At 41.7% G+C, this 13,464-nt stretch overlaps 1 protein-coding gene across 6 annotated transcripts in view; it reads right to left on the bottom strand.

The window, feature by feature from the left end:
- Positions 1-13,464, bottom strand: part of LOC126412521 (vascular endothelial growth factor receptor kdr-like) — an 864,770-nt gene that overhangs the window by 441,382 nt on the left and 409,924 nt on the right. For 3 of the 6 annotated variants that reach the window (XM_050082152.1, XM_050082153.1, XM_050082150.1), the window contains exon 4: positions 12,364-12,500. The exons of the other annotated variants lie outside the window; for them this stretch is intronic. In XM_050082152.1, coding sequence (XP_049938109.1) covers positions 12,364-12,500 — 137 coding nt within the window. The remainder of the gene's footprint in view (positions 1-12,363; positions 12,501-13,464) is intronic. 6 annotated transcript variants of the gene reach the window in all.

Genomic DNA, 13,464 nt, shown 5'->3' with positions numbered 1-13,464 from the left:
TTGCACCTTTATGTGTGAATTAGGCACATCCTTGTCTGTAACAACTTAAGGGGTAATTTACAATTTGGCTGGTCTCTTAACAGGAATGGATGGAGAGGTATGTATGGGTGCACGATGGCAAGGTCTTCAGCGCCTGCTCAGTAACAGATTGAGATCGGTGTCAAGAAAATACTCAGAACAGTAAGATAAAACAGAACGTAAAACACAGGTAACAAGCTTGGAAAAATATATGCCTATCCACATCAAAGCATGGGACAAAGCATGCCGTCAGCAGTAAAACATGGACAACACAAGAAGAAAGTGGTAGAGGGAGCTAAAACAATATAGCAGATGGAAGTGGCTGGCTGACCTTAAGGAAAAAAGGGAGGAGCCAGCCACTCTGCAATATGCTAAAACCTCCAGCCTAAAAGTTTAGGCCAGAGTCCAGAAACATCAAAAAACTTTAAAACCCTATACACACGTCTCATCATTAGCTAAAACAGAGGGCAGACCCCCATCAATTTGTGCTTCTGCCCTTGCATCAGGGTATAAAATGCAGTCTGTTAAAATGTGCTGGACAGAGATGTGCACACCACAAGCATCACTTAATGGGAGATCCTCCTGCCGTATTAGAAAGCTGTGTGTGAGAGGACAGTGCCCAATCCAAAGATGTATGAGGGTCACTTCTTCCCGCCTGAGCAACTGGCAGGAGGAATGCCACGGCCGAGTTGTTGACTTCACCAACTGCAGTTTATTGGCCATCACTGCCAGCCATTCTTCCTCCCACAACTCCATGCACTTCTTGTAGAGTGCAGAAATGACAGACTGCAAGGGAATAGGATACTGGACCACATCCTGCTCTCTGCAGGCCTCCTTGGCAGCCTGATCGGCCTGTTCATTGCCCCCTATTCCTACATGACCAGGCACCCAGCAGAAGGACACCTCCTTACCCCGCCATTGGAGCAAGTACAGTTGGTCATATATCAGCTGAACCATCTCCTCAATTGGGTACAGATTCTGCAATGATTGTAAGGCACTAAGAGAATCGGAGCAGAGGAGAAACCGATTACCCAAAACATGATTCATCCGCTCCAGTGCCTTCAGGATTGTGTGGAGCTCTGCTGCGAAAACAGGGAGGCGAATCTGGGTAACATGATCAGGGAACACTACAGAAGAGCCAAGGAAATTCTCTTGTTTGGAGCCATCAGTGTAAATGATGGTAAAACCATGATGCGCATCTAAAATGTTAAAAACAGAGACTGGAATGTAAAATCTGGTGTACTATCTTTCTTAAAATTAGTCAAATCTAAAATAAGTCTGGGTCTCCGGAGGAGCCAAGGTGGAAATCTGCTCCAACCGCAACAGAAATATGAAGACCAGCCATATCCATTGCAGAGAGGCAATCCTGTGTGTGAATCCCATAGGGTCGCGTCGCTCATTGCCGGTTATGAAATAGCCGTGCTAGAGGAAGCTGAGCAACGGTATGGTATGCAGGTGTGTTTGGTGTGGACAAAGTTTTATACGCCTTGCGTACCGTAAGTAGCCATCACCACACATGAAGTGGCGGTTCACCAGCCTCTGCACAGAGGCTTGGTATGGGGCTAGTTCTGAATGCCCCAGTGGCTAACCTAAGCCTTTCATGGTGCACAATGTCCAACATCTTTAAGTAATAAGGCCTTGCAAACCCATACACTGTGCACCCATAATCGAGCCGAGATCACACGAACGCCCTGTAAAACTGGAGCAGACAAGTCCTACCGGCTCTCCATGTACTGTGGCCAAGACATTTTAAAATACTTAAAGCCTTAAGTGACCGTCATTTCAGGTCTTTAAGATGAGGTAACCACATAAGCTTTGAGTCAAAAATGAGCCCCAGAAATCTCACCGATTCTAGAAAAGCAAGGACAGTGTCCCTCATCCTCAACTCAGGAAAGGTTAAAATTGTTCGAGAACAGTGAAAAAGAACACACAAGGACGTCTTGGTGGAAAACTTAAAACCGTTCTTCTGCGTCCAGTCATCCAAATGTCTAAGAGTAAGTTGCAACTGACGCATTGTAGTTGCAAGGCTTGAAGAGGAGCAAAACAAAGAGAAATCGTCCACAAACAAGGAACACTGGACAGAGCTTTTCACTATGGAGGTAACGCTATTAATAGCTATGGCAAAGACAGTCACACTTAAAACACTACCCTGAGGGTAGTGATCAGACAGGACGTCACCAATTTGGTATCTAAAATATTGTGACGAGAGGAAAGACTGAATAAAAAGAGGAAGACAACCACGAAAACCCCTTTCGTGAAGCTGTTCCAGGATGAGACGCCTCTAAGTAGTATCACAGGCCTACTCAATGTAAAAAAATACACCTAGAAGGTGGTGACAGTGTAGGAAAGCTTGTTGTATAGCCCCTCCAAGAGGGCAAGGTTATTGAAGGTGGAACAAAACCTTCTGAACCCACACTGAAAGTGACTAAGGAATTGCCGGGATTCTAACATCCAGACAAGGTGGTGGTTGACCACCTGCTCTAAGGTCTTTCCCATAAAGCTAGTGAGAGCAACACTACAGTAGCTACTTGGGCTCATGCAGTCTTTCACAGGTTTTAAAAAAGGAATTAAAACTGCCTCATGTAACGAGTCAGGAAAGTGACCTGACACCCAAATGGCATTAAAAAGTGCAAGGAGGATTTCTTTGTTGCGCCTTGTGAGGTGCCGTAGCATACTGTAATGGATCTTGTCGTGACCAGGGGATGTGTCATAAGCTGCAGACAATGCAGAATCCAGCTCCCACATGGAAAATGGGCAGTTGTAAACTTCATTAGAGGTGGACTGGAAGTCCAGACTATACCTCTCAGCAATCACTCTATGGCACTGGAAACCCGGATCCTGACTGCCTGTTGCAGTAACCATGGCAAAATATGCTGCCATAGTCTGGGCAATGTCTCACGGATCAGCATAGAGAGTGCTGTTATTCATTACAGAAGCCATGGGGCAACTCCCTCCTCTCCCAGAAATTCTCCTGATGGTCTCCCACACAATGGAACTTTTGGTGGAATGATTAATGGTGTTCATTAACTGTTGCCATGACCTCTTCTTGCTCTCTCAAATAATGTGGTAACATTTTGCCCTCGCCACCTGAAAGGCTGCAAGATTCTCAGCAGTCGGCTGACACTGCAACCGACACAGAGCCGCACGCCTGGTCCTGATTGCAGAGCGGCATTTGGCACTCCACCAAGGGACAGGCTGCCTCTTCCAGTGGCCTGTGGACTGTGGAATGGATGCTGCAGTGGCATGGTGGACCACTTTGGTAATATGATTACCCACGTCTCGACATTTGCACAGTGTTCGAACTGGGCCAACTGGCTATAAAGTGTCCAGTCAGCCCCTCTGAGCACCCATCGTGGTGCTCTCCTTTCAGGGCTCACGCCACCTGGCAGGTGAATCCAGATTGGGAAATGATCACTTCCGTGCAAGTCAGCAACCACTTCCCACTGAGCACTGGCGGCAAAAGCTGGAGAGCAAAGTGAGAGATCAATGGCAGAGAACGACCCAGTTGCTGTGCAGAAGTGAGTGTTCTGTCCTGCATTGAGCAAGTATGCACAGGATGACAGGAGAAGCCTCTCAATTGCTCTACCCCTGGGACAGTAATTGCAGAGCCCCAAAGCACATTGTGGGCATTAAAATCACCACAAATAATGAATGGCTGGGGGAGCTGTGTAAGAAGGTTGGTGAGGGCCACTTCATCAAGTGCATCATGCGGGGGAAGTAAAGAGAACATACAGTCAATGGTTGACACACGTACACAGACACAGCAATGTCTTGTAAAGTCATTGTAAGTGAGAGAGATGAGGAGTGGTAATCCGTCCTGATGGAAATACCTACGCCTCCTCTAGCTCTCTCTCTCCACACACGTTGTCCTTTTTGTGGAGTGTATAGCCTCATAGCTCAGGGGAGTGTGATCGATGGAAGTAAGTCTCCTGGAGACACAGACGTCTACCCTGAGAGAGTAGACAAAGTTCCTCTACATGTGTCCTGAACCCCTGCAAGTTCCACTGAAGTATGGGAGACATCTATGATGGGGGTAGCAGCTACATTCTGTCTCTCCGACCGGGTGGGGAGGTGGTGGGGCAGGCGTGGGGCGAGATGATTGCCCCACACATACGTCGCACTCCATCAGCTCTGGGGAAGAGTCAGATGAAGCATCATGTAAAACGACATCTGCATGGTCAGACAGTTTACCACGTGATTTGACCCACTGTTGATGCTGTACATGAGCTTTCTGTGGTTTGGTGGGCTTTGGGGGAGCCGATGAGGGAGCGGTAATGGATGTACTGGGCTTCTGAACAGCCTCAGCTGTTGGAGGCGCCAGGTGCTGGCCCAAGTTCGCCACTGTACCTTTGTCTGCCATTCGAGTAGGGGCTACAGACTCTGAAATGGCTGTGTTGCAAGTGCACTGGCATCTGCAGGTGTTAGTGCCAACACTCACCAACACTCTATCTGCATAGAGGCATCTGCTTTTGGAGTAGGCTTCTGGACCATTGATGCAAAAGATGTAGCAAATGTGGGAGGTTGCATCAACTTGTAGATCTTTTTGGCCTCACCATAGGGGATATGCTTGGTTGTTTTTATTTCCTGGACTTTGCGTTCCTCTAAAAATGTTCAGCAGTCCCTACTCCAAACAGGGTGGTTTCCAGAGCAATTGATACATTTGGCTGGAAATGAGCAATCAACTCCTTCATGAGCAGCCTTACCGCAGTTGCCACAAGTCACTTCGCCTTTACACCCTAAGGTGGTATGCCCAAAACACTGGCATTTAAAACAGTGCACTGGGGTCGGGAAATAAGGCCTCACACTAAGGCAAAGGAAGCCAGCTTTAACATGTTCAGGAAGTTTTGTGCTACTGAAGGTCAGAATAAAGGAGTCAGATTTGACAAGATTGCCGTCAACCCCCTTCATGATATGTTGTACATCAACAATACCTTCCGGAGCCCACTCATGTTGCAATTCTTCCCTGGGAATGTCGACTAGATCCCGGCATGTCACAACACCTTTGCTATAATTCAAGGTGCTGTGCAGTTCAGTGTCTATGGCATTTAGCAGATTGGAAGTTAGTTGCTTGCTGGGAAGTGGAAGTTTCCACTAGCAAGGTCCAATTACGGAAGCGCTTCACTGATTTTAAGGAGCCACAGATTCCCTCCAAACCCTTCTGTTTCACAATGAGAAACATGTTCTGATTACCAGATTGCATTCTGTTACCAAAGACTGGACTTGTCAAAGTAGCGCTGGAGTCAGGGGGACTGACTGCATGAGCCCTCTTGAGAAACTGGGTGTTAGAACCTTCCAGCAGCCCATCCTTTCCTCTGGGAGGAGGAAAAGAGGATTTTGAAGGATCCATTTTGGTTCCACAAGCAGCTAGGGAACTAGAAGTCCACCTAGACAGAGCCCCGTGTGCCTAGGTAAGCCCTATACAACTGAGGTGCGGCAGGTTCCCCAGAGGTTGCCTGTTAACGATTGTTCCACCTCAACAGCCATGCATCTCATCATCGTGCAGCACTCCTTGAGATTGAGGGGTTGTTTATAGATGTTTATTCCATCCACATGATTTGGGTGGTCAAGCCAAGATCCCCATTCCCCGAGCCACACTACGTTTCGCCGCCACGCCGCACAGTGGTCGCTGAAGTATAACTAGAGCTTATGGTGACAGGGGACTGGCGGCACTTACCAGTCCCCAGCTCAGGAACCCTGGGGTTGCCAAGCCCTTACCCAGCAAATGAAGATCTCTTAACAGGAATCAGTGCCTTATTACATGGGGAACTTAAAAGAGTTAATGACTGAAATGAAGAGAGCAGTGACTCAGAGATGCAGTTACTAGTTACCACAGAAGATCAGACTTATTCCTCGTAATACCACTCATGATGTTAATGTTTCTTTTTCCTTTTATGGGATCTTTTCACTACTGATGCTTATAATATGTGTACACAAAACAAATTCTTATTGAAGATGTATTTCACAAAATTTTATTATTTTATGAGAACTTAATGTTTCAAAAATTATTTGTGTTCATAATTTTCGAGTTGCAGAATTTCACAGTCTAAAAGTGTAATTTTTCTTAAAAGCAGTGTTATAATTTTGTAATCCCAGTTTTTCTGTTTCCAAAAATGTAGACTTTTACATGAATAACTAGTTAATTAATTATTCCAATTAGAAAATTTTACTTTCTTCAAAATTCTTGGCAAACTATGGGAATCCTTGTGTACGTTAAAACTTCCCTCTAATAAAGCAGTACCTATTATTTTGTCATTTTCTAATTATACAAATTTTTGTTCAAGAAAATTACTTCAGTGTCCATTGTATCTTTTTTCTCTAAAATATAATATTCATATACTTTACCATTTTGTAATTTCTCCAACAAGTGCATCTTTATATAGGCTTCATGCACAAAGCAAGTCATCAGAGGTGAGCATTGAGTACGTAAATATCTATGTTAGTCAGTCATGGACTATCTTTCATTTGGTACAGTTACTATGTCATCAAGTAGTTTCCGACATCAGTATAAAGCAAATCATCATTTTAGTAGCTTGCTGTCAAATTCATTGTCCTTTGTCAGATGCCACCAGAAGCATGTAATGCAAGCAATTTTGAGTTCAAGTACTATTCAAAGACACAAATTTTGTGTATGGATTTCTCTCATACAGAAGACAGATAGGGTGATCTGGAAGATATGTGGCCTTTGGAGTTGATAGCTATGACTACGCACTGTGATGCACTCAAAAAGAATGAATTTATTATACCACATGCTTTTGCTCTCAAAATTAGTTGGCAACAATAAATTCACATTCATTATTATTGTCTTTGATTGCACTCAAAGATAATAGGCTCAGAAAACATCTACTTAATAGACAAAACAGAGTTATAAAAATTGGGTAATAGATTTATATGCATAATATTGCAAAATGGATGCCAAAATCTTATCACAGAATTCAAAATGGGATTACAATATAAAAAAGTACAAATCAGAAATAATAGCAGTCTTTTGATTAAATGGAAATCAGGTTGAAGACACACCTAAAACAAAAAATCAGACTTGGACACATGACTGAATGTGAACTGGAAAATGGAACAGGGACAGAAAAAATACTAAATACAAAGTTGAAGTTTCCAACTGATTTAGAGATTCTAAGTGACATGAGAGAAAACCATAAAACTACCAATAATGAGTAGTCAAACAGAGTAAAAGAAGTCATTCTCACAGCTAGAAGTGATAAGTTACAGAGAGTAAAGAAAGGCAGGAAGAAATGGTTTGAAAAAATGGTTCAAATGGCTCTGAGCACTATGGGACTTTACATCTATGGTCATCAGTCCCCTAGAACTTAGAAATACTTAAACCTAACTAACCTAAGGACATCACACAGACAGGGTTACGAAATATCATGTCAGATATATATATATATATATATATATACATTTAATATAATGGAAGGAAACATTCCACGTGGGAAAAATTATATATAAAAACAAAGATGAGGTGACTTACCGAACAAAAGCGCTGGCAGGTCGATAGATACACAAACAAACACAAACACACACACAAAATTCAAGCTTTCGCAACAAATTGTTGCCTCATCAGGAAAGAGGGAAGGAGAGGGGAAGACGAAAGGAAGTGGGTTTTAAAGGAGAGGGTAAGGAGTCATTCCAATCCCGGGAGCGGAAAGACTTACCTTAGGGGGAAAAAAGGACAGGTATACACTCGCACACCCGTGTGCGAGTGTATACCTGTCCTTTTTTCCCCCTAAGGTAAGTCTTTCCGCTCCCGGGATTGGAATGACTCCTTACCCTCTCCTTTAAAACCCACTTCCTTTCGTCTTCCCCTCTCCTTCCCTCTTTCCTGATGAGGCAACAATTTGTTGCGAAAGCTTGAATTTTGTGTGTGTGTTTGTGTTTGTTTGTGTATCTATCGACCTGCCAGCGCTTTTGTTCGGTAAGTCACCTCATCTTTGTTTTTATATATAATTTTTCCCACGTGGAATGTTTCCTTCCATTATATTGATATCATTAATTTGAATCCAACAATTACGTTTGTTATTGTCACTGTTCCATTTCGAAATCTTTTCTGTCGTCTTATTTTCCTCTTTCTGTTTTTGCTGTGCGAGTGTATACCTGTCCTTTTTTCCCCCTAAGGTAAGTCTTTCCGCTCCCGGGATTGGAATGACTCCTTACCCTCTCCTTTAAAACCCACTTCCTTTCGTCTTCCCCTCTCCTTCCCTCTTTCCTGATGAGGCAACAATTTGTTGCGAAAGCTTGAATTTTGTGTGTGTGTTTGTGTTTGTTTGTGTATCTATCGACCTGCCAGCGCTTTTGTTCTATATATACATTTATATATATATATATATATATATACATTTATTTTACTGAATAATCTGGATATTTGACAGATGGAGTTTGGTATTGTCTATTTATGAAGCAGGATCGGAAAGTTATGTACAATAATTTTTTTCTCCTCTGGTATTTTAGCTGGAATGTTGAAATTTCATGGCAACGAAAGTCTGAAGTTTGCACTATGGAGGGCATTTTGCTTTGATGTGCATCTCTAGTGAGACAAGCATGAACTACAAAATAAAAATGGTGCTCGTGTTACTGTTGTCAAATTGTGAAGACAGCAAAGTGTGGTTCTAGATATTTGTGGATCAGGGGGTATAATCCAAATGAAATTCACAGGGACATGTGCAGCGTGTATGGGGATGACAAGACCATTGCAATGTCTCTTGGTGGTGTATATTCTTCCAAGAGGGCCATGTGAACTTAAGCCATTTGCCACACTCCAGGTGGCCAGTAACAGCTGCAACCCTGCAAAATAACGAAGCCATTGAGAAAGCAATTTTGAACAGCCAGCATGTGCAACTGTGAATCTTACTGCAGTGGTAACTTATGGGAATCAGCCATGTGATGTCATCAACAATTGTCAATATTTCAATAGGAGCACACACTACCATTTTCAAGGCAAAACTGCAGCAAGGAAGCACTAGATTAGATTAGTATTTGTTCCATAGATCGTAAATACGACACTTCAAAATGATGTGGAATGTGTCAGGTTAATAAAAAGTGTCTATACAAGATTACATTACACAAAATATTACATGACACGTAAATTTTTTTTTTTTTTTTTTTTTTTGCTTGCACTGTGCAAGCAAATTAAAACCTCAGTCTTCAGAGAAACTCCATTCACACACACACACACACACACACACACACACACACACACACACACACACACACACACACAAAGATGACCAACATTAAAAGTAATTGATAGTGAAATTAATAATCAACAAGTGAGGTAGCAAACACTTTGTCCATTTATTTGACAAGCAAGTGCAACGGTTTAAATAAGAACCACCATCTCTATTTATAAAGTTACTTCTAATTTAATTGCAATAGCTTCCTTAATAACACTGTCCAAATAGCTGGAAGTGCATGCCATATATTATATAGGATGACCGGAGCCAAGACAATGTTCTGCAATGGAGGATTTCCTCGGCTGTTTTAAGCTTGTGTGCCATTTACGCTCAGTACACCGGTTCTCCACAGTCTGAGATAGTCTGACCACTATATGGCAGACCACAACTGCAAGCAATATGTAGACACCCACCTTACGCAAATCAAGATCATCCTTTATGAAACTTAAAAGGACCCTGATCTTAGATGGTGGTCAAAAACACACACATCACATCAAATTTTCACAAAATGTGACAAATTCTGTTTGAAATGCTCCCTATGTAAGGCAAAAAGGCCATGGACTTTCGCCCACCTTGGTACTGCCATCACTCAACTGGAGCACAGTTGGTCAATAGCCCAACTCATGTGTAATTTGTCTTTCACTATAACTGTTCTGGCGATACGTGACCCTGTGAACCAAGGTATGAAGTAGCCCTTCATGTTGAGCCGGATGGTGACAATTGTCTGCATGCAGATACAACTCAGTGTGAGTAGGCTTCCTATAAACAGCAAGGCTCAAAAGGAAGACAGCTATCCTTTTCTACCTCCTTCGTGAAACGAAAATTCAGGTGGATTGAATTCTGGTGTTTAGGTGTTCTAAAAAGTCGTTCAAATTCTCAGTACCTTGAGGGCAACCAACAGGAGTATTGTCTATCTGCAAAAACATGCAAGTTTCAAAGCCCCTACTCTAAGGCAGATTCCTTAAGATCTTCGACAAACAAATAAGCAGTAATAGATGAAAATGGGCTTCCCATCACAACTACATCTGTTTGCTCACAGTGCTGGTCATCGAATAAACAGTAAGTGGAAGTCAACGTATGTCAAAATAGGTTTGTTAAATCAACAACCAACCTAATCTCAATCTACCATAACAAATCGGACAGAGGAACACAAGTGAAGAGAGATACCACACCAAAACTTACTAGAACATCAGTGTCATTTAAACACAATCCCTCTAATCTATGTAAGAAATCCACTGAGTTCTTAATGTGGTGTTCACACCAACCTACTATAGGGCTCAACAGAGTAGCAAGGTGTTTTCTATATGAAATTTTGGAGCACCAGTGTTGCTCACAATTGGACGAAGAGGAACATCTTCCTTGTGGACCTTAGGGAGGCTGTATAACCTAGGGGGAACAGCACAATATGAATTGAGACTCTTTATACTCTTCTGCAATATTGGTTCATGACGGCGCTAGTGTTCATACATACACACACACACACACACACACACACACACACACACACACACACACACACAACACAAACACAAACACAAACAAACACACACACACACACACACACACACACACACAGAGAGAGAGAGAGAGAGAGAGAGAGAGAGAGAGAGAGAGAGAAGATTTTAAATTCATTTGCACAGGACTTAGTTTCTGCGGTTTTGCCCTGAAAATAGCAGCCTGCTCCTGTTAAAATACAAGTAGTTGTCTTCAATGTCATCCACCTGCATTGCCATACGTTATTTTAACATTATATACACTGGGAGAAACTAAGGTCTCAATTGCTAGGAAAGTGCTTGTGACAATGTTCTGGGATATGCATGGTGTGTTATTAGTGGACTTTGTTGAACATGAGATTACTGTGAATGCAACAGCCTCCATTAAAAATTTGATTAAGTTGCATTGTGCCCGTCATGACAAATGCCTTGACATTAAAGCTGAGAGTGTCAAACTTCTTCAGGACAATCCTCAACCCCCCTCCCCCCCCCCTCCCCTCCCCGCCAATCACTTATCCTGTTCATGAGAAAATTTGGGTGGGAGGTGTTCCAGTATCCATCATACATTATGGATCTTGGAGCCTCAGACTATCATCTGTCTAGTCCCATGAAGAAATGCCTGACTGGCCAACTCTTTGCAACAAAAGTGGAAGTGAAATCAGCAGCCTGCAGATGGCTTTACTCCAACCAACCAGACTTCTATAAACAGAGCTTATTGAAACTGGTACCACAATGGGAGAAAGGTATTGCGAATGTTGGTGACTGTGTAGAAAGGAAGGTAAAAGAAGTAAGTTCATTTGTGATTTTTTTATTTTGGTAATAAAATTATTGTGTGTTACTTTCTGATCTTCCCTCATAACATATGGTTTGGAGAAACAGCTGTGAATTACAGATATTGTTGGTAATGTACATATATAATAATCCACAGAACATAGAGTCATTCCCAAGCAGCTTCACAATTTCATATGATGTCTGTGCAAAAACTACAACACATACAGAAAATGACAACTATCAGTATATGGCGTATCTCCACATTTTGATTAGTTAATGTGCACTGTGGTGTAGTTGCAATAGAAAGAAGACTGTCAGAAGGTGCAGGCAAATCATCCATTCTGTATTGTCAACTCAAATTACTTTTCGCATGCAGACAGGCAACCCAACAAACAGCTTTCCAAAAAGAGCTGCTCCAACACTTTCCCAGGCAATTTGTGTCAGAGACTACAATGAACTGTATGTACATATTTGACATCTGCCACTTCACAAACAGGACCTATCCTGAAACACCTGTAATGAAAGTTAAGAATTTGGACAGATGCTCTATCCACAAATATGTGGTTATATTCTGCACATCTTTTAGTTTAAGTGCACTCATCTTCTGAAACCCTGGGAGTACTTATAAATAATCATGTATACATGATGACCCAGGAGGAATACTCAGTATGCAGGGATATCACAGGAACAATTATTTGAAGCAAAAAAGTCTGGTAAACATAGGCTCTAAAATGCATACCTTAAGAGCATTTTAGAGCCTGAGTTTACTACACTTGTTAGCTTCAAATGGTCATTCATACCATTTATCTGTATATCAACCATTCATATTGGGACACTCTGTATAGCTAAAATCAGTCAGTACACTCACACTACATATTTACCCATGAAATACTTACTTTTTCATCACCATTGTGGCAGAGGGTCACTTTCACTTCAGGGTGTGTTGGCTTACAAGGAATGACAATGTCCTGATACTGCATACCATGTATTAGTCGAAAGACTTCGTCACTATATGTAAGCAGGTTCTTCATATCTGTGGCAACAAAATAATACATGTATCTCATTAAGTAGTACAAAGCAAAAGACGACAGTTAAATGTTGGAGTTCATTATCCATCACAGTCAGATATTTCTACTAATGAAAATAACACAATCATAAAATGAAGAAAATAAGTAGACTTTTTCATAAAGGAGAGCTGGTGCAGCAGGATATACAGGAGAGCTTCTGTGTAGTTTGTAAAGAATGGTGGAAGTACTGGCAGAACTGGATACATGATGGGGGACAAAGAGACATGCCTGGATAGCCAGTTGGTAAGAGCTTCTCCATGAAAGGCAAGGATCCACATTTGGGAAAAGACATTTTAGTCTTGATCCAGTACACAGTTTTTACCTGTCATGAAGTTCTACAAGTAATCTTATAGACTAACTATCACTGAAATCTCAGATTCTTTGCTTCTGGCCTCCAATTACAATGAAAAAACATTTCACACAAGTAGAGAAAGTGGTAAAAACACTAACAAATGCAGAACAAAAGATCAGATGCAATATGTAACATAAATATTTGAATGGAAATTAAGTAATGAAGTGCAACAACTCATATATGATTGGATAAAAGCAGTGTCATAAATGATTAGGCAGTTATTGTGCAAGAGTATTAGAAAATAATAATGAAATAAGCTGGAAGTAAAGGTGTTCTGCAACAACTGATGTAAATTAGATCCAAGCAAAATTCAAATAAGTAGTAAGTTTCTGTTTGTGAAAGTATTAATCTTGTGATAATGACAAATTAAACAGCCAATATCCTGCTATAATGCTGCTTGGGATATGAAGACCCAACTTACCAATGAGCAGGAGTGCAGAGAATTTGATGGACCAATGGTAGAAAATGATTCTGTAGTGGAGCTGAATGTATTCTTGTTGCTTCTGTAATACCAGAAAAGTTGGTGATGTCTCCTCATATATATTTTATTATGGAGAATAGAAACTATTATCTTATTA

The sequence above is a fragment of the Schistocerca serialis genome, chromosome 7 (assembly GCF_023864345.2).
Source record: "Schistocerca serialis cubense isolate TAMUIC-IGC-003099 chromosome 7, iqSchSeri2.2, whole genome shotgun sequence".
In the NCBI taxonomy this organism is placed as follows: Eukaryota; Metazoa; Arthropoda; class Insecta; order Orthoptera; family Acrididae; genus Schistocerca; species Schistocerca serialis.
The sequence above is the reverse complement of the archived record's forward strand: the minus strand, read 5'-3'. Positions and strand labels throughout refer to the sequence as shown.